Genomic DNA, 25,918 nt, shown 5'->3' with positions numbered 1-25,918 from the left:
GACTAATCTATAACATATATCAAAATAAATCAAACCGGAGTCGGACAGTTGGGTACCTTGTCAGTCACGCTTACCTTTATCGTAAATCGGTGCAGATACACTTAAGCATTCGCTTGTAATGAGCATAAACAGACAGAAAATAAACAGCAGCGTTTTGCGTGCATTCCAGCGAAACAGTAAATTTTAGTGTAGAATTAGATCACGAAGTTTTCCTAGGGTTTTCATTTAAATAATTAAGATATTGTATTACAATTAAAAAACAAACTAGTTTGCTAAAACGTCGTTCGGAACTGGAAACAAAAGATCGGTTTTCTTTTTCTTTCTCATTTGAATCTTCCGAAAAAAACCGACGAGTCCCGTGCGACACTAATATTCTGGTTGAACTGTAACTTCAGTGGTCAAAATATAAAAAAATGTTATTAACTTCCAAAACTTTTATTTGGCTTTAAAATTGAACAATACAAATTGACGTATTTTAATATACAAAACGTTACGTTTCAATGGCACAATAGAAAGAAAAACTTAAAGACTAATTAATATCTTATAAGTCTACAATATAGTGGTGTAGGGTCAATTAACTTCTTTTGTCCCCTGTTCCGTTGTCCAAGAGACAACAGTGACAGAGTTTCCTAGAAAAACTGTTATAATATATGGTACTAATGTGCTTAGGTTAGTCTATAAAAATAATGGACTCAATAAATTTTAACCACACAATATACAGGGTGGCTCATTTAGATCGGTCAGTATGGGAAAGTCTGCAACTAAGACATACGAAGATCTGTTCTTAGGAACCATGTCATCGATTTTAATAACAAAAAACCTGCATTCATACATTTAAAAAAAAACTGAATTGAACCCGGACGTTTTGAAAAATAACTTACATTATTAAAGAATATGAAATACAACGCATTTTATTCATTCTATATCTATACGTGTTTCATAGTAACATTTATTGCTTATGGCCTACACTACCGATATCCAAATGGAAATAATATACGTTTAATTTTTCAAAACGACTGGGTTCGATTTCCGAACTGAGTACGTGTTTTTTTTTAAATGTATGAATGCAGCTTTTCTTACAGTGTTACTAAAATCGATGACATGGTTCCTAAGAACAGATCTTCGTATGTCTTATAGTTCAGACTTTCCCATACTGACCGATCTAAATGAGCCACCCTATATAAATTCATGGTTTTAAGAGTTGTCCAAGGGACGTAACCATGGCAACGAGGTATAAGAAAAAGTTAATTGATCCTGTAACAAATTGTCTTAATACTATGGAAGATTCCCAATATTTACTATGCAACAATACAAAAATATTTCTTATATTTAAAGAAGGCCGCATATAATTGAACTTTTCCAAAAATGTTGACTACCTTTTTGTACTTGAATCGTACAAGTTGGTAGAATTGGTGAAACCCAATAGAATTAAAGGCCAACTAAGAGAGCATAACAGCTTTTCCGTATTAAAAAAATATAATATATGAATCACAATAAAAAAACTCTCAAGCCTCGATTAAATATAGTTTTTTTTATTATTATTAAAACTTAGGTACTTTATCTTACAAAGATATCACAAAATGTCACATTTATCACTTATTACTATGGTAATATCACTTATATAATATTTGGAATGGCCACTACTGATGCAATTAAATTAATTGAACATATTTTAAACACGGGTAAAACTAAAGTTTTTTTTTAAACTAACGTGTGTTGAACACGTGTTCAACATTTTGCCAAGTTTATGAAGTAACTGATATATGTTTAAAAAAGTCAACAGTGCACCTAACGTGGTTATAAATATGTAAGATAAATAGATATATAAGAATAGCAAACACGTTTTATTGTTTGAATTAAATACGAATTTAAGATTAGCTAACATTTAAGCGTCCGAATTAGTTTTCTATATCTCAAAACAAAAATACTGTCAAACTTAGCGGATTCGCAACGATAATGTCTTAATTTTGCTAATGACGTTTTAAAACATGCAATTCCGAAGGATAAAATTGTATAGCAACAAAAATAAACTCAATACTTAATTATTAGTCAGAGATAAACGAAATAATATATCAACGCACACGTGCGCTTACGGCAGCAAAAACCTAGCCAGATATTTATGGAACTTATTCGTAAGTTTTTTTTAAACTAACGAATAAAACATCTTACGGCAAACAATTGACATTTTTAAAAACAAGAACAAACAGAAGAAGAAAAAAAAGCGAAAGTTTAGACATTTAATTCTTTGGGAAAACGAACGACGATATACGTTATTAATTACAAATAAACGTTCACGGTCAAGCAACTTTTTCTTGTTTTTTATTCTGTCCCGTTGTTCAAGTGACAACATTGACAAGAGTTTCTACTAATGTGCTTAGGAAATTGTCTATATAAAAATAGGTTCGAGAGTACGACAAACACGATACATTTTAACCACAGAAAACACAGAAACTCGTTTTTGTTAACCGTTTTCCAGGGGACGTCACCATGGCAATGTGATACAAGAATAAGTTGACTGACCTAACACTAATTAAACTGTACTGTATTTATCGCATATACCCGCGGAAGCTACAGTTTTCATATAACAATCAATCTCAAATCGCTTCATCTTACCTGTCACGAAAACCTAACACGTTTTACCTCAGACTTATTTGCATAACAAAAGTACACAGGATGATTCAGGAGACCGTGAGCAAGATAGAACTACAATATTGTACCAGTATTTAGTGAGATTATTTGTTATGCAAGGATAGAAAGTTACTGTTTAGCGCGAGTGCTTATATTGAAATCTGAGGAAAGCGAGTTCAAAAGAAGAATCCTGAGCGTAGCCGAGGGTTTCAAAGGCACGAGATGCTAAATAACTTTACAGCCGAGCGAAACACAATTTTTCACCTACACTACTACCTAAAATAGTAGATGAAAGAAAATAAATGAACACTCTTATAAACCAGATTTTGATAATTCATTCGCGGATTTCGTAGGAGAAACGCAGCCTTTTTGAGCTATTGAGGTGAAAATTTTATTTACTAAGCACATAGCCAGTCAGTCTTGAATTAAAGATGAGGAGGCTGCGCTTAACCTTTTCGGCGCCAACGACTCATATATACGCACCGCAGGTTCCACGCCAACGACCAATGTATACGTCCATTACTTCAATGCAAAAGCAACCTTCGTTCAATTGTGTTAAGGTTCCATTTTAGGCGTTGCAATATAGAAGCCTGGCGTATGGGTGATGTCTTTTGTATTTGATGTGGCGGCGAAAAGGTTAAAAACGATTTTGAACTATCCATTATCAATTACTGAGTGTATGATCCTGCTCACGTCTCCTGAATCACTCAGTATCAGTAATCTTTCTTCCGAACACAATTAATTTATAAGAACATAATGTTATAATCTTATAATTACTAGAAGCTTTAAATTTTCTTCGTCATATTCTTCAAGAGTATACTTGAATGAACCAATGAGCGTGTCATATTCAGTCTTTGCATTTTTTTTTTAAATAGACTATAGTGTTTAAAGCTAATGTCCTAGAAAATTATACTTAGTTCTTCAGTTAGATAACCAGAACATATAATTAATCGAAAAATGATGAAGATATTGCCTAGCCAAATAATTCGATTCAAATCCATTAAATAGAAAATTATGGACATAGCCGGTTAAAGTCATTTGTGACGTCACGCCGTGCAACACTTAAGGCGCCTTTCCACCAGAGATGTGCTATGCACGCTACGCTACAAAACTATGTGACCGTTTCCACTAATGCTAAGCTATGTAGCAGTTCGAGGAAGATGCACGCATCCACAGCGCGCATCTTTCATTATAAAAACATACCTATTGAACCAGTTTCCACCAGTGCTATGCTATGTGGACCAATGAATATGGTTGATGGATGTCAAACACATCCATAGCAACGTAGCGTAGTACATCTCTGGTTGAAAGGCACCCTTAGTACGGTGCGAAATAACGGGCTCCGACTCCTGAAGTTTGAGGTGCTTCATCTCCGTCATTTTTCGTTTGATGAACAAGAGAAAAAATAAGTGTCCACTATTTTATAATCAGGGGTCGGACAAAAAGTGCGGATGACGTAAAAATGGCGTAATCTTGCACACAAGATGATGTTTTTATTTAAACTGCCGTGTGACATGTAGTAACAAACTAGCATTAATGAAGTAACAAAATAATCGTAAATAAATCAATGGAATTCAGTGAATAAAATGAATTTCATATCGTTTAATAAAGAGGTTGATAAATGATAAGTGATAATTGTTTATGAAAATCAAAAATACTATTTGAAATCATCCTATAAGTGGTTTGACGTCATCGGCACTTTTTGTCCGACCCCTGTTTATAATAATATAACCAACGAACTAATTCTTTTTTAATCCAGGTAACTAAAGGCTGACCAAAATTATAAAAAACCTCGCCATATTGCGGAAAATCAATAGAACTAATTACTTGCACTGGTAACACTAAATTCAAATGTCATCTGTCTATTGCTGTCGAAGTTTAACGTTGTTTGCGCGTGGTATTTTAAAGTGTTATTTTGTATTTTTGTGCGTTAAAATGCCGATTATCCATAGCCTTGGAAGGAAAACAATTCACAATGTATTAAAAGTATTTGTCACAGAAAAATTCGGAGGGATTAGAAAATATTCCTTTAAATAACATCACCGATAACGTTGTCAATATGACTGGTAGGTATCGCATAGTAAGTGTAAAGAATGTTGCAATATAAAACGTAGCAGTGCTGCCCTCGCGTCAGGCTTTTTATATTCCTGGTCAGCCTTAACCCAATCCTTTACATTTAACATCGAAATCTCTTCTGATATGCTACTTATTTCTTACAATTGTAAGACATTCTCATCGCAGTCGGTATAGCTGTTGGCGACAGCGCTTTCATCGAGGATATTTTGGAAGACCTTCTTGTGTTTCTTTCCATGCACATGCTCTTGCATAATACTTTCCTTGTTCGGTATTTCGGCATTGCACATAACACAATTCATTAAAGTATCATTGATCTGGAAAAAGGATTTAGTTTTAATGCAATTAAATACTGCACTTCATTATTGACGACCGGATGGCCAAGTGGTTAGAGAACCTGACTACAAAGCTCGAGGTCCCGTGTTCGATCCTCGGCCGGGGCAGATATTTGTATGAATAATACGAATGTTTGTTCTCGGGTCTTGGATGTTTAATACATATTTAAGTATGTATTTATCTATATAAGTATGTTTATCCGTTGCCTAGTATCCATAGTACAAGCTTTGCTTAGTTTGGGACTATGTCAATTGGTGTCAAGTGTCCCATGATATTTATTATTATTATTTTCATTGGATCATCATTAAGACATATTAGCTCTTGATATGGTATTTAAGAACTTATGAATGAGAGTTCCTGTTACAGGATAGGGTACTATACTTGAAAGGTTTAGGTATAGGTACCGCCACGAGAGTTGAAGTGAATTACACACACACAGCTACATAAATAACTGATTGCATATAAATAAAAGAAGAATGTAATTAATGAGTAAATGTTAATGTTATTGTGTGCGTGACCTCAACTCTGGTGGCACTACATACAATAACTAAGTGCAAACAAACTTCAGCTACCAGGTTTGGCACATTCAAGGATTTTGAATATTTTACTATCTATCTATCATTGCAATACAAACTAGACTAAAGTATTTCAATACAGTGTAATGGTTTAGATAGTTTAATGGGGGAATTTCAATATTTAAGACACCAATTTGACGTTGCTTTATTTACATTTAGTTAATTACATAAATATTTCAAGTATAAATAGCTTATTTTTCAAAGACGCGCGTGAAATTAACTGCACAATTTTCTGACACAATAAAGCGTGCATAGATATCTGATAAGACTCTATTTCTAGTGCCAGTACGTCGTGTGATATTTTTGCACGCTCCACTGTGGCAGATATATAATGCAGGTGACTGTACAAACTTATTCAAAGGATAAAAACTCACCTTTCTCATAAGAGCTAGAGAGCACTTCAAATCAAACTTCTCCAAACTGCCAACATGCCATTCACTGGCAATATGATTGCCAAGCTCCATACCACTAAACTCACATTGGCACATCTTGCACTTCCACCCCTCTGGCAACTCGCTCAAACTATGCCACGCATCGAAAGAAATCTTAAGCACATTGCTGTTGAAAATAACAATTTTATTCTTCCTTGCAACATCTATGTTATCCTTCTCCATGGCAACATTCAAATGGATTTTCACTTTCGCTTCTGTTTCGTTCAAATAAATGTTCTCTTTAACAGTGTTTATGTTGTACTGTTTTAAGCCATTTTTGATGTCTGTCTTTCTCTGTTTAGCGCTTATTTTTGTGTTTTCTGCTTGAATAACATGGGTTGGCCATGATAGATGCTGGCTCAACTGCTTCCTGCTTATTAGGACGTTGCAAATACAGCAGTGGTAGGTTAGGTAGATCTGTAAAGGAAAATATACATAAGACTAGTGTCTTAAAAAAATCTAATTAGTGCATTAGTTAATTGTCACAAAATATTGGACACATTTATTAATTTGTAAATTAAAAAAGAAATTATGAAGATAAAGGCAGTTATTGAAATACGAATGTTTGTTCTGGTCAGGGCAGGTCAGGTTCTTAAGTATGTATTTATCTATATAAGTATGTTTATCCGTTGCCTAGTATCCATAGTACAAGCTTTACTTAGTTTGGGACTAGGTCAATTGGTGTCAAGTGTCCCATGATATTTATTTATTTAGTTAAAATTCCGCGTGACGTTCTGACGTCTCACACCTACATACAGTTGTTGGTGTGTGTATGTTTGTTACTCCTACACGCTACAACGGCTGAACGGATTTGGATGAAATTTGGCATGATGATAGCTGGACTGGCTGGTATATACTTAGGCTACTTTTTATTCAGATATTCCCACGGGATCGGGATAAATTCTAGGAATCTCGGTCGCTTGGTTTTAGACTCATAGTCTTGAAATTGGGCACGGTTTTTGTAAAGACAACGTCACTAGAGAGACCATGATTTAATTTTTGGGAATTTGTTACTCCTACACTCTAACACGGCTACACAAATTTGGATGAAAATTGATATGTGGATAGCTGGACGTTTGGAATAACAAATATGTTACTTCTTACCTCGATATCCTCACTCAGGATCCTCTTTCGAATGTATATTTTTAGAATTTCAATGGCAATTTATTGAAATCTCGGAATTTCAATTCAACAGGGGTAAAGTAAACACTAGTATAGTAATCTTGATTGATTGATACTGTACTTTGCAAAGGTCAAAGTCAATGAAACTCAACCTTTTACCTTACTCCTACAGTCCTATATGTATTTATCTACCTACATCATGCTATCTAGCAAACTTAAGTGACTATAGTTCAACTATATATAATATTACCTGCCGCAGTAAATCCTCCTTGTACTTCTCCACAAACATGTATTTATCAATATTGTCCACATGGCCACGACTGTCAACATGCTTCTTCACCTCTCTATCCACAACAGCCGAGCACACAAAACAATATCTAGTGCCATCCCCAACCGCAACCAGTGTGTTATACGCCGTATTAGTTACCTTAGCAAAACTATTCCCCAACTTCACATACACATGTTCTTCAAAATCAAAATCTTCTATCATAAATTCATCAACATCTTCATCCGAATCAGTGTCGTCATTTTTGCCCTCTTCAGACACAGTAACAGCTTTATTTCCATTTGCTTCGTTATATTTATTATTTACTGTAGCTACTTCCATGGTTTTCTTGCCAGTGTCGACAGGTTTAGTTTCTTTAATCGAAACTGGAGTTTTTTCTTTAGGTATATCCCTTACGGCTTCTAGTACTCGGTTTGCGTGTTTTGGTTCGAATTTATGGCTAGAAATCATAGCTGGAATCAATTGTATGAGCACGTTGCACAAGGCACAATGTAGCGCTTCGCGTATCTGAAAAGATAACAGTAATCATATTATAATTCATATCAGTATTGGTATTTGACATCACCAAGGGAGCTAACTTTTGGTGCAGTTGACAATTACGGGCGCTTTCTCATTTTTCTCATTTTTAATTACGAACGAGAGTCTATTAGAAGCCCGAAGTCGAAGACTGAAGGCTTTAATGAGTCGATGTTCGTACTTCTAGTACCGTCCGCGCGACATACATGGTTTTCATCACATTTGCGAGTGAAATAGTATATAAAAGAAAAACATTTTTTTCTAAAATTGCCGATACCGCAGACTACGCGCTTGGCAGCGCCAGCCTCCCCCCCAAGAATGTGCCCGGCGTGCGCGCGCCGCGCTCCTGCACGCCATGCAGTATCACTCATTTACCGACCACGGGTTTCATGACAAGCACATTAAGGTCGAGGGTTTTATTTGGGGAGTTGCAACCAAGGTAGCCTGCATGTTACGACACTGTTTACGAGCAAGTGTGATAAAAAAGCTTTTATTTAGTTCCACCTGTCCCGTAGTCAAATCTTGCAAGCTAAATTAGACCAACTTCCAGTAGTCAGAATGACTTAAAATTTGGAATACTTATGTAAATTGCGTGACAATACAACAATGTGGTAGTAACATCCTGGTGGCCCGGCCAGGATCGTCTCCGCAGGACAGAACTCATGAACAGTTAATGGCATTGACTTGAAATTTGGTATGCAAATGTAGTATGGATGACAATGCAAGTAAAATCAACAAAAAGTACAGTCAGCAAAAAAAGCTTGTATTAAAAATGAAATTTTTACTAAAAAGCTGTTGTTAGTTTGAATAACACTCCTATATTTTCTGATAATCTAATGGACGCATTAATTGTAATCATAAAAAAATAGTTGTACATGATTTACTGACTTACCTGTCTAAAGAGATGCACATTGAAAGCTTCAATAAAAGGAGTGTTTTGGAGCAAAAATATATGCTGCAAATCATTGACATGGTCTTTTATACATTCTTGCTCAACCATAGTTTCACAGAGACCGCAATAAAAATCGTTTTCCCTCTCACACATAATATTATACGCCATCTTGGATATAGTGATTTTCTTTCCATAAGTACAAATAACAATATCATCAAATATATTACTATTAGCTAACAACATATCCTGGCACATCTGAAGCTTTTCTTGGCTTATGTTTTGATGTTTATTATTTTTTGATTGTAATGAATTTTCATTATCAAAATTTAGCTGTTTAACGGTATTGTTATTGATCATGTTTTTACAATTTTCTTTATCGTTGAAAACGGTTGGTCTGATCTTGGACGGGGTTTTCAGAGGTGTAGAGGGTTTGGCTGGTGAGTCGGTGCTCGGTCTGTTAGGATGATGGGCTTCGATGTGGCTGGGCATGTCATGGATCAACTGTAGATTATTGCAATGCCCGCAGTGGTAGAGTTTGTCATCGACCTGAAAAAAATAGTAGATTGTACAAGAGCATAAAACGAGCCATTTTACCCGAGTTCATATAGCCACCCAAGCCGGTATGCTGAGGGTGGATAGACACGTTGCGAGAAAAATGAGTTTAATGCTTGAATTTTACACTGCTTTTCACTTCGATTGTGAGGATATTAAATAGCAACAGTGAAAATAATTAACGTTTTAAACTTTCGTGATTCTCACTCATAGTCAAAATACCACAAACAAAAAAGCATAAGAATTTCAACCGGGACGATGGGTATAAGCTTTCATCTTTGTGGAATCCTGTTATTAATAAGTGTCGGCGTCGGGATGAATGTTCGGAGGGACGATCGGACGTTGTTAGTGTTGTGTGTCGGTGTGATAGGGTGACTAATAAAAGTGACCAAGTGCGGGTAGTTCGTGATACGAGTGCCGGCACTATTAGTGATCAAGTGCGGGTAGTTCGAAGAACTCGCGCTGCTAGGCAGACTTGACACCCCACACTTCAGTCTACTCGTGACCACGGCAACTGTAATGTTGCCGAAACGTCGAGGTAAATATTACTTGTGTAATAATAGCGTGATAAGTCCCGTTTGTGGTACTTTGACTATGAGTGAAAATAATTGTTCACTTTTTTGCATTGCTTACTTTGGGACTTGGTCAATTGGTGTCAAGTGTCCCGTGATATTTTATTATTATTATAATCACATAACTATGGTACCTTTTATCTAGACATTCGGGATTTACATGTAAAATCCAAAAATCTCAAACGCTTGTCTAGTGACATTAAATTTTGCATGGATTCAACTCAAACTCAGTTGTCTTGCAAAATTGCAATGCAATTAAATGGGTCCACCACCTTTTTAGTGTACCTTGTTGCCATCCACTACAAATCCACTAAACGTTAGCAGTTGCGACAGTATTAAGGCAATTCCTTCATAGCTAATCTAAGCATGCTAAGTATACATTGCAAACATTTTTCTAACAAAGTGAACAGTTTGCCCGAGACAGTGATCAGTGCACCTTCAGTGAATACTTTTAAAAACAGACTTGATAAGTACTTTGAAGTACAATGATTGCAAAGCTATTGCCTGTGCATTATAAATAACAGTTATGCCCGCGACAGATCTAGTGCGCCCTTCAATAAAATACTATGTTGAGCAAATTTCATCAAATTTCACGACGTGAAAGACTGACACAGCAGACAGCAGACAGAGTTACTGTGCATTATAAATAATAATAAAGTGTATCACTGATCCCTCTGATCTGGTGTCTCCTGAGTCACGGGGACAGAATACCATACACTTAAAAGTTGATTGACCCAAATATATATTTGTAAATAAATACTTTAAAATAATCACCTGTCTAACTAAATGCAAATCATACGCATCAATAAGTCTGCATTTGGCGAGCCGCTCGACGTGCTCCAGACTTCGGCAGTGCTCGGCTTGCACCCGAATGTGCCCGAACGTCGTGCACACCATGCAATAGTAACGATTCGGCTTCGGATTTATAACCATGTTCCATGAGTTGTAGTTAACAGTTACCTTTTTATTACCTGTAACAAAAGCTAACATGGTAGTGCCAGATATGGTACATGAGAGAGTGATGTGTGTGCCACATATGACACAAGTTTAGTGTCGATTGAACTTGACAGTAATCTTTGCAGTACCTGGAGCAATGAACTTTTTAATAAAACATGTAGTGCCAGATATGGTACACGACAAAGTACTTATACAAGTTGGATGTGCTAGCTATGGGAGAAGTTTGTCGATTAAAGTTGATAGTTACTGTAGTACTTGGAGCAAAAACGTGTAGTGCCAGATATGATACATGAGAAATAAATTATACAATTAAGATGTGCCAGATATGGCACGTTCAAGTTCTGTGTACCACGTGTAGTACAGATAACTTCTTACTACATACAATACAACAAAAGCACCAAGACATGGTAGTGCCAGATATGATGTGAGAAAGTATACAACTTAAGTGTGCCACATATAGCAGAAGTTTGTCGATTGAAGTTGACATTAATCTTTATAGTATCTAGATCAAAAACGTGTAGTGTCAGATATGGTCCACGAGAAAGTATACAAGTAGGGTGTGCCACATATTATGGCAGAAGTTTGATTGAAGTTGATATTAATCTTTATAGTACTTAGATCAAAAACGTTTGCGTAACGTGTAGTGCCAGATATGGTACACGAGACAATATACAAGTTGGATGTGCCACATTTTTTTTACACTCACCTAGATCGATTTCCAGCACTTTAGGCAGCTCATCAGTTTTCGGTCGCCTAGCCATAGATGCGTATGAATGTTCTAAAGTCAGCGGCGGCTCAACATTATCATAAAAATCATCATCATCTTCGTCAACCTCATTTTCAACATATTTGAGAGCACCATACGAATTACCATAGTCATTAAAGTCACTGTTACTTTCATTGTCATCATCATCACTAGATGGTACATCTATATTGTTATTATTAATAGCTTTAGCGCTGAAATGATATGTTTCTGTTTTATCGTTGTTTATGTTAGAATCGTACATAATATCAGACGCTTTATTGATAGCAAAGAGCATTTTGTCTTCATGATCTTTGCTGGCAAAATGATCATCTTCCTGTGATTCATGGAATAATAGGTTGCAAACGCCGCAGTGGAGGTAGTCAATAATCTGTAAATAAAATTTTGACAAAAATCAACAAGTTTCTACATGTCCGACATATCCTATATTCGATTAGTATCACTTTGTCTAAAAAGTAGCTGGTCTTAGTAGCAAGTGTTCTGAGAAGCAACTAGTTTAAGTACCAACTGGTCTAAGTAACAAGTGGTCTAAACAGCAAGTGGTCTAAGAAGCAACTGGTCTGTAGCAAGTGGCCTAAAAATATCCCCGAATGTCTAGTTGGTCTCAGTTCGTCCATTTCCTGGTTCGTCAATTTTAATTCTATGGCCCAAAGTCTACGGAGCTCCACTTCGCTGAGCTCCTATTCCGCGCCGCGTAGTTGAGGCGTTTCACGCTATGACGCAACTCTAACGTAATATACGTTTTTTCATGTTTCCATTCCAACACAAACAGTTTAGGACTACATAGTTGCTTTTTAAACTACATGCTACTTAGACCAGCTGCTTTAGCTTTCCGCGCAATGTTCACCTTCACAGACATTTGAAGTCTCTAGCTACATTGGTTTAGGTTGTGTCTGACAGTCAGCCACATTACTCTTTAAAAGGTATACAAGCAGAAACAACACTTACCTTTCTAACAATACTCAAATCATACTTATACAAAGGCTTATGCTTAGACAAATTATGCTTATGGCTATCCAATATAATATGCTCCGTGTCATCGCAGTATGACGCGCAAACAGCACAGTAAAAAGTGAATTCAGGGGTGTAAACTATAGTATTCCATTGCTGGTTACTTAAATATAAATTGGAGTTTAAAATTAAGCCTTGCGGGACGACTTGTAATTGCTCGTCGAGGTAGCGATCTGAAAACAAAACATTCACTAAAATAATGAACTATAACATGAGAATGACGTATCAGACAAAGATGAAGTATGTCTCGTCTCTTGGATAATAAAATAGACACATAGTAAAACAACCACAATGTGGTATGGAATATCTTTTTCGTAACGGCTACGGTACCCTGTCCTTGGCGTGTCAGGCAGCACTAGCGCTACCTACCCTCAATGCACGCCCCAGACTGCCTATCTCCTGAGCACATTAGTAACTGTTTTGAAACAGTCACTGTTGTCTCTTGGACAACAGGACAGACCAACAAAATAAGAAAAAGTTGACTGACCGTTTTGCATTGGTTAATAATACATACCATCATCTACAGACATATCAACACTGTCCATTTCCTCCTCCATGTTTGCAGTCCACACCTCAAAGTTCCTTAAATTCTCAGGCTCCTCTACGGTAAGGTCAGAAAAATCGTATCTCGAGAAACTCTGAGCCTCAGAGTAGATATTTATGTCCGTAAGATGCTCAGTATCATTATCATTGGGTCTGCTAAACGTGGTTGTTGGAAGAAGGTGTTCGTCGACGAATATGGACGGAATTTCTTCGTCCGTCTCGGAATCATAGGCCGTGCCACTGAAAAGAATAAGTTTTTGTTAAAAAAAAAAAAAACAATTTTTTCTTAGTGAATGTAGGCTTCCCTACAGTGGCAGACTAAGCTTGTTCGGGACTTTGGCGCCGATGCGAATGAGGGCCCCCAGTAAGTGGCTTTCAAGTATCACGTATGGTCAAGGACTTTAATTCTTGAGCCACCATGGAACCTAAGGTAAAGTCATTACGATTTTCATTGTTAATTAATGCGATGTCTTTATGACGTTTACTGTGAAATGGTTGCATGGTTGGCACCCATAGCGGTATGCCATAACGTTTTTCCACCTATTTAAACGTTACGTAACACCCAAGTGACCCTTTTAGCTTTTTAATATTTGTTTTATATGACGCTACGAGTCGCTACTATTATTATTAGTAAGATAAAAAGTCATGTTAGTTTTCCCGTTAAAAATATTCGTAGCTGGGTCAATTAACTTTTTAGTATAGCTGGTTGCCATTGGTAACGTCTCCTGGGTCACTTATTAAAAGTATGATTTTATGAGGTACAAAGCCTCTAAAAGTTAGGGAGTTGTGACATTTTTAAGGCAATTCTTTAGTGGCCCATCTCCTAAGCATGCTAGTAGTATAAATTGTAAACATTTTACTAAGAAAGTGTATCACTGATGTCTCCTGAGTTACGGGACCAAATGATATCAGTGATGCCGTCTCTGTTTGTTTTGTCCGAATAAACAAAGACGGCATTACTTTTATCTGACACTTAAAGTTAGTTGACAAGTGGTGAAACAGGCCCTGAAAATTGATTGACCCAGATAACCATAGCTTAGTAGAGGAGCTAAAGAGGGGGTTTTGGGATTTACTCATGTCAGATGAACAAGTCCATAATAATGTGGGGTTCTCTATCTGTAGTAGTCCCCCCCCCCCTCTCCACCGGAAGAGGAAACATAGTATAACTTGTTTTTCTTCCTACCCACTAATCTAGAAAAACTAATAGGTCCCCAGGACGGGCTCGAGTAAATACCCATTTATTCTCATGGGCTCCCCTACTACCAAATATAAATTCCAGATAAAAACTCCCATTGTTCCATTCATTGTTAGAGATTGAAACAAAGTTACAAAGGTGGCCTAAACTACCTGGCAACATGGCATCAATATCTCCATTCAAATTCGTGTATTTTATATATAGCTCTAGTATTTTATTAATTGCACATCAAATAAATAATTGCCTATCAATTTATTCTCATCATTTATATACCTTTTTAAATCAATTAAATTATTTCAATATAAATAAACTAAATGTTTAGCTAAACTAGTACTGCAGATAATTCAAAAATATACATCAACACAAACTATACAAAAATACTACAATCACATCAAAAATACTGACTCCACAGCAAATTAACTAGAGCGTGCGTAGATGATACTCATTCTCATAGCAAAATAACTTTTAATGTAAATTTGGCACAGGAAAACGACGAGCGAAGCGAGAAGGAGCGTTAGGTACAATTGCGACCACAACGCGCGAGCCGAGCGAGCAAAGCGAGCGCGTCGCGGCAGCGGCCGGCGAAGCGCCAGAACCTTATTTATTTAGGAAATAATTTGGGCCCCTACTAGTGCTGGTTATGTAAAAAGTATATACATGCTGAAAATAAATCGAGGCTATATTAAAAAAAAAAAAGTAACAAGGTATGATGTGCGTTAGTCATTATTAGCTGTGCAATAACAAAAAATGCTTTACTTTAAGATAAATAGCGGTATGCCACAAATATAATTTGCAGTTTATTGGTTGCACTTTAGCAAAGGGTGCAGACAGATTTTTTTTTACCAAAATGAAGTCATAATGACACATATTTTGCATGATTTTATTAAATAGAATACATTAAAATAAGCGTTTTTTACTTGAACAACTTTTCTCTGTAATCAAAAATGGCCGAGATATAGGGACCCAAAGTTTAAAATTTAGGTATGTCGAGCAAAATGAGGAGTGGTTAGTATGAATTGTGACCACAACGCACAAGCCGAGCGAGCGAAGCGAGCGTGCCGCGGCAGCGGCCGGCGAAGTGCCGGGCCCGAATTAAGCCGTTAATCTTAGCTATTGTTTGATCGAAATATAAGTTGAATGCTCATTTTCTTTCTTCTACATCTCCTATCTCATCTGTAGTTGGTCACAGAGAAAAGTACCGCTATTAAAAGATGCTGATTTTAGCATACTCTTAATTATAATAATCAGTCCCAAACTAAGCAAAGCTTCTAGTATCCATAGATACTAGGCTATGGATAAACATACTTAAGTATATACATAAATACATATTAAATGTCCTAAATCAGAGAACCATTTGTATACATATAAATTATTTGTATTTGTATTATTCATACAAATATCTGCTCTAGCCGGGGATCGAACCCAGGACCTCAAGCTTCGTAGTCAGGTTCTCCTAACCACTTGGCTATCTGATTGTCATTTAAATAATCATAGGCTGAGCAGGAAACCATTGAATCAGGGTGCAGTGGCCCAAGCACTAGGTCAATTGGTGTCAATTGTCCCATGATATTTTTATGTATAATTTATTTATTAAATATTTTGCCAGATCAATGGCTAATTATCATTAAATTGGGTCAAATACGAGGTCATGTAAAATATTGCTGTCCCTTAGATGTTGCTATAAACGGTTTTAGCTGTATAATAAGTTGCCAAACTTGGTCATGCTGGAAAAAGACAAAGAAGACAACAAAAGAAAAGATGGGTTGATGAAATTGTAAAAACAGCTGGAAATAACTGAATGAGCATCGCTCGAGACAAAACAAAAGTGGAAAGAGATGGAGGCCTCCAAAAAGTGGATGGGTGGGTGAATGAATGGGTGGGATGGGAAAAATGGTGGGATGGGTTTTTTGGAGGGTCATAAAACAAAATGTCACTTACATAAATTATAAAGAAACTTATTATAATACTTAAAGAATAATAAAAAAGTTCCCAAGTCAAGATCATTAAAAATAGATTATACAAATAAATTAAATAATTACTAGGGAGGATATAATTACTTCAATTACCTAATGATATTGCAAATACGTCTTAACTAGCTGGGGATTAATTTGAACCAACTGAAATTGCTACAAACATAACTGACAACTTTACTCTTTAATTACCATCATTGAGCCCAAATATGAAAGCTGTTTAACAAAACTATGACTATTAATATGAAATTGAAAACAATGTAGTAGCACTATCATAAGTATTCTTGCCTGGAAGTAACAGTTCGATTTCATATCCATTTTCAAAAGAACTTTCAAATAAAAACAAACTTCCAGCTTCTCATATCTTGAGTATTCTTGACAGTGAAATTGCAATGTAGGCAAATAATTAGAAAAAAGATAGAAGTGTTCTTTTTAAAGGTAAAGAATCAGGTAACTTACCGCTGGCGTACAAAAAGAAACTAAAAAATGGATTCGTTATTTTCGTTTTCATAAAAAACAACATACCGTACTTTTTTAAATAAAGTGACATCCATAAAGTCAAAAGAAAGGAGTTTAGTTTCTATTTTATAGATTAAAAAAAAGAAAAATCCGTAACGAGGTCTGGGCAAGAAAAGAACACACGTCGGAACTAAACTTGAAACTAAAACATTTCAGTTAAACTTTAGTTTACCTTGAATACATTGTGTTAATGTAAATATTGTAGACTGTGCGTTATTAATCACTTCACAGAATAAAATAAAGCCTCTTTCAATGTAACACGCAAGCGGATTTGGTATATCAATGCATTATTATTGCTGATACAATGAAATAGCTTCACTATCTCCGGTCTCTTCGAAAAACACGAATATAAAAGTCGTTAAGTCGCTCACACTATATATTCTAAATACTAAATTAAATAGGTAAGTATGTATATGTATACATACATACACTCACATATATAGATAGAATCTTTCTTTGTTGAACTGTCAGATAAAATGTCCACAGATTGGCCAAATAAATGTTATTTATACATAATATGATTCCTTATCTAAATGACTAGTAATTAAATAAAATATTAACTTACTCTTCACTTAGCGACTCACTGACTTCAATTTCAGCGTTGGGAAAAATATACCACGCTATTGACGACACCAAACATTTTAACGCAAGAATACAATTTGAAAACATTTTGATTATGAGCACCATGATGGCATGCTAATTTCTCTACGAACGCTCAAGGGGCAATGTGCTAAACAAGAGACACAATGGCATTACAAATAAATTTCTAAAATATACGCCTGCACCATAAACTACTGACAGAACAGTCTGCCCTCGCCACTTCTATAGCTACTAATCTTTGCTCGCCGCTGGAGTGCTACCACGAAACTCGAGCCCAAGGCACAGAATATATAATAGTACTAACGTACCAAGGGCACAATACCAACCAAGGGCAAGATAATGGTGGGATTTGATTTAAAACTTGTAATTTTTTCATGTTGGTAACAAAAGGAAAAAACGCGGGGATTCACTTTTTCTGAATGCCCATAGAGTACAAGTGCTACAGTGTTCTGCATTATATTGATTAAATCCTGTGCAGTGCCGATAACTGTACAAGTTAAAAAAAATTAGTCGTAACATGCTAAATTGACACACCATGTTATTTTTGATTTCCGTTAACTTTAAGGGGACAGTCTACAGGTCAAAAAATTAAGTTAATTTCTCCAAGAAATTTAATTATTAGCAGTAAAACACCGCAAAGGTCCTTAATTTATGACATTTTTTCAAATTCCATTACTAATTCGTTTTTAATTCACACATATTTAAACATGTGAAAAGAATGAAACGTGGATTTTTTTGATGTCACGCGTCACGTCAATGTCATTGTCACTTGTCAAGGTTTATTTTACAATTTAACAATGACTGTGACTGTGGTTAAAGGCGTGAAAAGAAACATTATTTGCGAAAAAGAAAAAAAAAATCAGTTTGTCGAAAAAGTTAATTATCAGGTATATAGTTATATCAATGAACTGAGTAACGTGCCGAAGTTAACGGAAATAAATAAAACACTGTGTATAAAAATCATACAGTTTAATCTCTTTTTTTCTCTTTCATCTAAAATGAATACTATCGTAACTACTTTTCAAATTGTGATTTTGAGACAAAATCTGTGTTCGCGTCGCCGCATAATTGGGTAGTTTCTTGAGTAAAAAAAAATTATATCATATTATATGTAATATATAGTCCGTCAATTAGATTAGCAGAAAGAATTAGACACGTATTTTTTTCTTTTATCAATCAAATACAAAATGACAAAGATGAAGCGCGTAAAATTTCAGAAGTAAAGGTCCGTGACGTCGCGCCGTGCTCATAAGTGCCACACGGAACTTTAATTGGCTATATTTTCATATTTTTTTGTTTACTTCACAAACGAAATTCAAAAATTGAAGTTCGTATCACACCGTCCCTCTCACTCTCGTATTAAATGAGCGGGACGGCAACATACGAAGTTCGAATTTTGCACTTCGTAGTATGGGGCCTGGTATAAAATAATAGCATAATACTCTTTCTCTTTGTTGACACTCGCTGAAAGAGGATAAAACATACATAACGAAGAATTCCATAGTGAAAATGAAGTTCAACAATCGCTTAGCCATTAAGTTAAAAGAGCATGTCATCTAAATACCTATTGTGGTTGAACTTGAGATTAATCTCTTCACGGAATAAAGTAAACCCATTCACTTTGTCACACGAAACTGATATGGTATAATAATAATTAAAACATTATTATTGCAGTTACAAGAGTCCGATTGTTTCCAAGTAGTGTGTACCTACATACAACGTGTTTTATTGATTTCCGTTTTAACTTCGATATACTGCTCAATTTACGTGGCAATATATTTCGCTTTTTGCATTTTTTTCTTAATACTTAATAGATGTTCATGTTAGAAGTTACATTGTAAAGCTCACGAACTTGACGAATGATATTAAAGCGACACAAAGAGACTTACTTTTTTACTTTGCTCTTTTAAATATGTATGAGAATTAAAAATATTTTAGTGAAGCGCAGTTAAGGACTAAGAAAACCTTTTCCACTTTTTTATTGCGAATAATTAGCTATTGCAATTCTTGATTATCTTTTAAACAATAACAGGCCACGAATCACCGAGAATAGTAGATTGTACAACAAGAGCATAAAACAAGCCATATTACCAGACGTTTATATAGCCATGGATAGACACGTCGAGGGAAAAATGGGTTTAATGCCAGAGTCTTACACTGCTTTTCACTTGACGAAATAGGAACAGTGTAAGGAAATGTTCACTTACTGGGTACCTTTTATTGTTCATGCATTGTTTTTTTAGTTTTATTGATTTTTGCAATTTTTTGTTGGTTTATTTTGAATGATTTGATTGATTTTTAGTTTTATATAAATTAAAAATAATTAAAAAATATATACTTAGAAACTTTTTTGTGGCTGCTGACACCTGATTGCCTTGGCCTTCGACGAATATTTTAGTTTATGCACTAGAGGATAAAAAGTCATTTTATGCCGCCTATATCCAGCATAAACACGAAGTTTACGACATGAGAAATGAAAATTAATTTTATTCGACCTGTTGAATGTCCCTTACGATTAACGGAAGTCAAAAATAACACAGTATATATTTAACAGTTTTTTGGACTATAGATAAAATGTCCACAGGTTATCCAAATAAATGCTATTTTCGAGGCTTTAACCTATGATCTATTCTTTATCATAATGACTAGTAAATAAAATAAAATAACTTACTCTTCACTCGACGTCTCACTCACACTATATTCTATTTCATATTTTGGAAAGAACAACCATGCCGTTGATAATATCAACCACTCTAATGCAAGTAAAAGTTTTATAAATATTTCTACTAAGAGCACCATTTTCATATGCTCTCGTATCAAACATTCAAGGTGTAATGTAATGAACTGGTGTAGAATTCCCTTATATCAGAGTCACTAATTATGTCATTAATGTGCAAAAGAAACTTACTTAATTGTTTTGTTAATGATTGGATAATTTGCAAATTATGGGAATTGGTGATTATAGAACTTTTTAAGCCGTAAGTACTTATTAGTCACTGCACTGGCTTCAATTAGCTCATCGTAAAGTACATTATCGCCTAATGGACAGTACAGTGCCGGCTTTTGGCCGGAAAAGGGGGAGGGGGGGGGGCAGGGGCAATCCAGGTACTACAGCTATACCAATATTATAAATGCAATAGTGTGTGTGTTTGTATGATTGTCCGTATTTCACGTCGAAACGGAGGGACGCATCGACGTGATTTTTGGCATACAGCAGCAGGGCTACTACGAAATTCCAAACTCGAAGTTCGTGTGAGAGTGAGAGGGATGGTACGATACGAACTTCAATTTTCTAAATTCGTAGTAGCCCTTGGCATAGATATAGTTTATGAGACAGTGTGACACAGGCTACTTTTTATCCCGGAAAAATACACAGTTCCCGAGGCAACAGCGCGCGATAACTGAATTGCACTCGGGCGAAGCCACGGGCAAAAGCTAGTAAAATTGCAATCTTTTAATGCATTAACACAATTGATTATTAAGTCTTATTTAATTATTCACATTTTTCTAATAAAAAAATAAATGCACAGGCATAAAGTATGGACACCCTACATTCAATATGACACTTCATGAGTTTTATCAATTGATCACTTTAATTGGCATCTAGTGGATAGTTTGTGATAGCGAAATAAGATAAGATAGTAAATACACGTCTTGGATATCAAGTTTTATTACAAATCAAATAAAAGCATTTTAAACGTATTTCAATAGGTGTTCGAAGTGACCGCCGTGCTCCTGCAGGCACAACTCCGCACGCCGTCTTAAATTGTCTCTGAGTTTACGAAGTACATACTCTTTGCCTTTTACGACATCAAACGCCTGTTCAATTTTTTGACGAAGTTCTTCGACCGTATGAGATTCACGTTCGTAAACAATCCTTTTTAACTCACCCCATAAAAAGAAGTCTAGCGGGGTGAGATCAGGACTACGAGGAGGCCAAGCGACTGGACCGTTGCGTCCAATCCACCGCTGGGGAAATTCTTGGTCCAAATATTCTCGAACCCGCCGTGAAAAGTGAGCAGGAGCCCCGTCTTGTTGAAAGTACAAGTTCACCAGACTTTCAGCAGGAACATCAAGCATACCAAGATTAGGTAATACGTTTCTCAGTAGGTCCTCATATTTAGGTCCATTCAGTGTCCCTTCAATAAAATATGGCCCTATTATGCAATTGTTAAGGATGCCGGCCCATACATTAATCGAAAACCGATGTTGAAAGGTATCTCTGCGTATAACATGTGGGTTGACATCATTCCACCAGTGCTCGTTATGTGTGTTAAATAATCCTAACCTGGTAAAGGTTGCTTCGTCTGACCACAAGATATTGTAATGTACCTATGTGATCGATTATCCATTGACAAAACTGCCTTCTTCTGGCGTAATCCCCAAGGACAATATCTTGTACTCGTTGAAAGTGGAAAGGATGTAAGCCTTCGGTTTTTAATAACCGCCAGATAAAATAATGGGTCGTTCCGAACCGTGCAGCGGCTTGCCTTGTGCTGGCTTGTGGGTGACGCTGGAAGTACGCGAGTATTCGATTACGAAACGCGTCATTGTACCGTGGCCGGCGTCCTCTACCTCGAGCGTGTTCTGGGACTGTAAATTGGCCGTAATCCCTTAAATTTTGTACAGTGCGGTTTATTAAACGATGAGTCGGTGTTGGCGATTCCGGATATTTTGCATTAAACAACATTTGTGTTTGCACAGTACTACGGGTCGTAAAATAAAAATCAACCATCTAAACGTTGAATGTGCGTATAGGGATAAGTAAGGCATTTTAAAATCTTCAGAGAAATTAGATTAGAGATTAGATTTTTAGAAAAATATGGCTCTGTCCATTGGAGGACAATTTTGCCAGTGTCTAGTAGGTTTTGCCGTTGTACGGTAAAAAAATTCTAGAAAACGAAATATTATTATTATTATTATATAAATTATCAGGCAGGCAGTTGCAAGCAACTGATAGGTGCCTGTATCTAGCTGTTCCTTGGTTAAGTATTCTTTGTATTATTAATGTGTTGGTCGAGGCGGTTCTTAAATTGGTTCACATTCAGTGCTGAGACTACATGTTCTGGTAGTTTGTTCCATGTCTTGACCACTCTGTTACACAAGAAATGTTTACGAGGATTGTTGTGCGATCGTTCAGTAGATAGCTTAAATTGGTGGCCGCGCAGACGTGTGTTGTTACTAAGATTAAACAAGTCATGGAACTCCTGCAGGTCGTAATACCCGGTAAGGATTTTGTAGGTCTCTATTAAATCGCCACGCTGTCTGCGTTCCTTTAAAGTTGTAAGCTTTAGCATCTGCAGTCTTTCCTCATATGACTTGTTCCTTAATTGTCTCGGTATTTTGGTGAAACTGCGTTGAACATTCTCGAGCAGTTCAATGTCTTTGATAAAATAGGGACTCCAGACTTGAAAAGCGTACTCCAAATTTGGTCTAACATATAATTTGTATATGCTGAGTATCATTTTTGGTGTCAAAACTCCGAAGGCTTTCCTAATGAGGTAGATTAGGGATTTAGATTTTTTAGTGATCCCTGTTATGTGCGCTTCCCATTTAAGGTCCTCCGTTACCTTGACTCCCAAATCTGTTTGCACTTTGACTTGCTTAAGTTCGGTTTCTTCTAAATTATATGTTAAATGCGGATTTAGGTTCCCTATCTGTAATACAGTGCACTTCTCACTATTTAGGTTAATGAGCCATTTCTTTGACCAGTCAGCTATTGTGTTTAAATCATCTTGAAGTTGGTCGAACTCAAGTAGTGGATTTGCGAATATCTTTGTGTCGTCAGCAAATGTGCTGATGCTGCAGTGCAAAGAACAAGGCAAGTCGAATGTGTAGATTATGTACAGCACAGGTCCAAGTACGGAGCCTTGCGGCACGCCACTGAGTATCGCTCGCTCCTCCGACAGTGTCTCGCCAATTCTTACACGAAACGTTCTGTGCCGCAGAAATGCCTCGATCCAGTTGAGAAGTTTTCCTCGTATTCCAACGAATTCTAGTTTTTGTAGTAGTCTTGTAGTTGGAACCTTATCAAAGGCCTTCTCGTAATCGAGGTAAATGACATCAACTGGTTCTCTCTCATTAAAGCTTCTTGTCCAAGACGAAAGACACGAAAGCAAGTTGGACACTGTTGAGCGGCGTGGACAAAAACCATGTTGGTGGTCACCTATTACTCTGTGCTGGGTGAAGAAGTTTCTAATATGTTTAACTATCACCTTTTCCATTACTTTGCAAATTACACTAGTAAGGCTGATAGGTCTATAGTTTGAGGGATCCAGCTTATTTCCTTTTTTGAATACAGGTGTTACTGTTGCGGTTTTCCATTGCATTGGTAAGGTTCCAGTATCATAGGACTTCTGCATTATTATAGCCAATGAATTCGCTATGCTGTCACACCTTTGGAGTAATACTACAGGAATATTGTCTGGTCCTGGTGAAGAATCAGTTCTCATTTCTTTGATAGCTTGTCGAATTTTTTCCGGTGTAAAAACAATGTCTGTAATAGAGTCATCCACTCTGAGAGATGGGTCCAAAAAAGGTAATTGACCATGTGGTTCTTTTTGAAAGACACTTGCGAATTGATCTGCAAACGTTTCTGCGATTTCAAAGGGTTGTGTTACTGTTTCTCCTTCCTTATTACGGAGTATTGTTGGTACGCTAACCTTTGAGGTGACTTGTTGTCTTAAATACGAGAAGAATTTTTTTGGTCCAGTTTGCAGTAAGTTTGTCTCATAAGAAGTGCGTGAAGACCTGCATAGGTTTATTAATTGGTTGTTGATTCTCCTATATTCTTTATAAATATCATCTAATCCGGTCAATGTATATCTGTTCCACAGCGCTAGTTTTTTTCTTTATTTTTTTATGTCTTTAGATAGCCAGGGTTTATTTGACTGACAGGGCATCTGCGGTTTGGTCTGGGGAACATATTGCTCAATTGCAGCTGTAAGTGCATTAAAAAAACTTTGAAACTGAGTATCGGCACATTGTTCATCCTGTGTCGTATGACCTAAGGTGGATCGCAATTTATCATTAATTCTCTCGTAATCAGCCTTTTTAAAGTTGTATCTAGGCGATGTTGTTTTATTTGGTTTTTGCACTTGAACTTGTATAGTTGCAAGTAAGCAAATGTGGTCACTTTTCCAATAGGCGCTAGGTGGTCTATATCAGCTATCAGAGCGTCATCATTGGTTAGAATTAAGTCCAGGTAAGAAGGTCGATTTCCTTGACGATATCTAGTGTGTTTGTGCACTAATTGTTCAAGGTTACTGTTTCTGTACCACTGTACAAAGTTGTCTTCTCTCGGTGTTACATATCCGGTATCTTCAAGCGGCCATTTGACTCCCCCAAAATTAAAGTCTCCCATTATAACTGTCGTGTTAAACTCAGAAGCATCATTAAGTTGATTAAGCAAGATATTATCTTGGTCCAGTGTGGAGTCGTGTCCTCTGTAAAGTCCACATAAAAGGAACTTACTGTTTCCGACTTGTATGTCTAACCACAGACATTCAGACGCAGCATGTTTGGTATTATAGGTTGTGTTTATTTTAGCACAAACTGTATTAATCGCTGCATATATGGCCACTCCGCCACTGCGTTTCCCAATACGGTCTTCTCTGTATACGTCGTAGCCTGGTATTTTTATCATTGAGTTGGGAATGCTAGGTTTTAGCCATGTTTCGGTAACTATGATTAAAGTTGGTTTAAGGGAGTTTACTCTGGCAATAAAAAGATCCAGCTTGGAAGTGACAGATTGTATGTTGGTGTAAAGCAGAGTTAATGTATGGATCGTGGGCAGTATTTCCTTAGTCAGAGCATGTGTGTTGTGTTGAGCTGGCGATGATAATGATATAGATTTGTGGCAAATGATGGAATTTAGTTTTTTAATGGCGTCTTCACAATAGTTGGTTGCCCTCGGACATACTTTATGGTGACGTCTGTCTCTCCACCGCTGATGCGCTTATTGAGTTCCTCACGCAGATACATCAGGTACTCTCTTTGCATCGGGGTCAAGTCCCCCTTAACAGATGAAGGCTTTGCTAGCTTGTTCTTGTTACGAAGTACTTCCAACGCATCACTCTTGCTGTTTAAGATGACCTTCAGCGGGCGCGGTGACGCGCCGCGGTCAGACTTCGGAGCACCAAGGCGAATGACCTTTAATCCAGCACAATTTACCTTATTTGTGATTTTTGTTATGAGTGCCACGCACTCCATTTTATCATGCTCTTTTCTCTGCTCCACTTCATCACTGCTTGATTCACGGACATCGTAGATGATAAGATTATTTGCTCTACTGGCCCTCTCTTGTATCTCCTGTATCGCTGATTCAGTTGCCAGCATGCTCTGACGCATCCGCAGTTGCTTGACTTCCTCCGTGAGG

At 36.6% G+C, this 25,918-nt stretch overlaps 1 protein-coding gene across 3 annotated transcripts; it reads right to left on the bottom strand.

Annotated features, from left to right (window-relative positions):
* Positions 1-1,511: 1,511 nt before the first annotated feature.
* Positions 1,512-20,381, bottom strand: LOC141444911 (uncharacterized). 3 transcript variants are annotated; one of them, XM_074110670.1, is made up of 9 exons: positions 20,213-20,381; positions 13,229-13,497; positions 12,652-12,887; positions 11,647-12,073; positions 10,758-10,954; positions 8,860-9,405; positions 7,416-7,958; positions 5,987-6,460; positions 1,512-5,018 (listed from the first exon to the last, which is right to left on the bottom strand). In XM_074110670.1, exons 1-9 carry the CDS (start codon positions 20,344-20,346, stop codon positions 4,842-4,844), a joined length of 3,003 nt encoding a protein of 1,000 aa, XP_073966771.1. In that variant the 5' UTR covers positions 20,347-20,381; the 3' UTR covers positions 1,512-4,841. The 3 variants fall into 3 exon arrangements, with proteins under 3 accessions (XP_073966771.1, XP_073966772.1, XP_073966773.1); XM_074110671.1 differs by lacking the exon at positions 20,213-20,381 and adding an exon at positions 17,507-17,772; XM_074110672.1 differs by lacking the exon at positions 20,213-20,381 and adding an exon at positions 17,114-17,341.
* Positions 20,382-25,918: the final 5,537 nt, after the last annotated feature.

Source organism: Choristoneura fumiferana, chromosome 30 (genome assembly GCF_025370935.1).
Source record: "Choristoneura fumiferana chromosome 30, NRCan_CFum_1, whole genome shotgun sequence".
NCBI lineage: Eukaryota > Metazoa > Arthropoda > Insecta > Lepidoptera > Tortricidae > Choristoneura > Choristoneura fumiferana.
The sequence above is the reverse complement of the archived record's forward strand: the minus strand, read 5'-3'. Positions and strand labels throughout refer to the sequence as shown.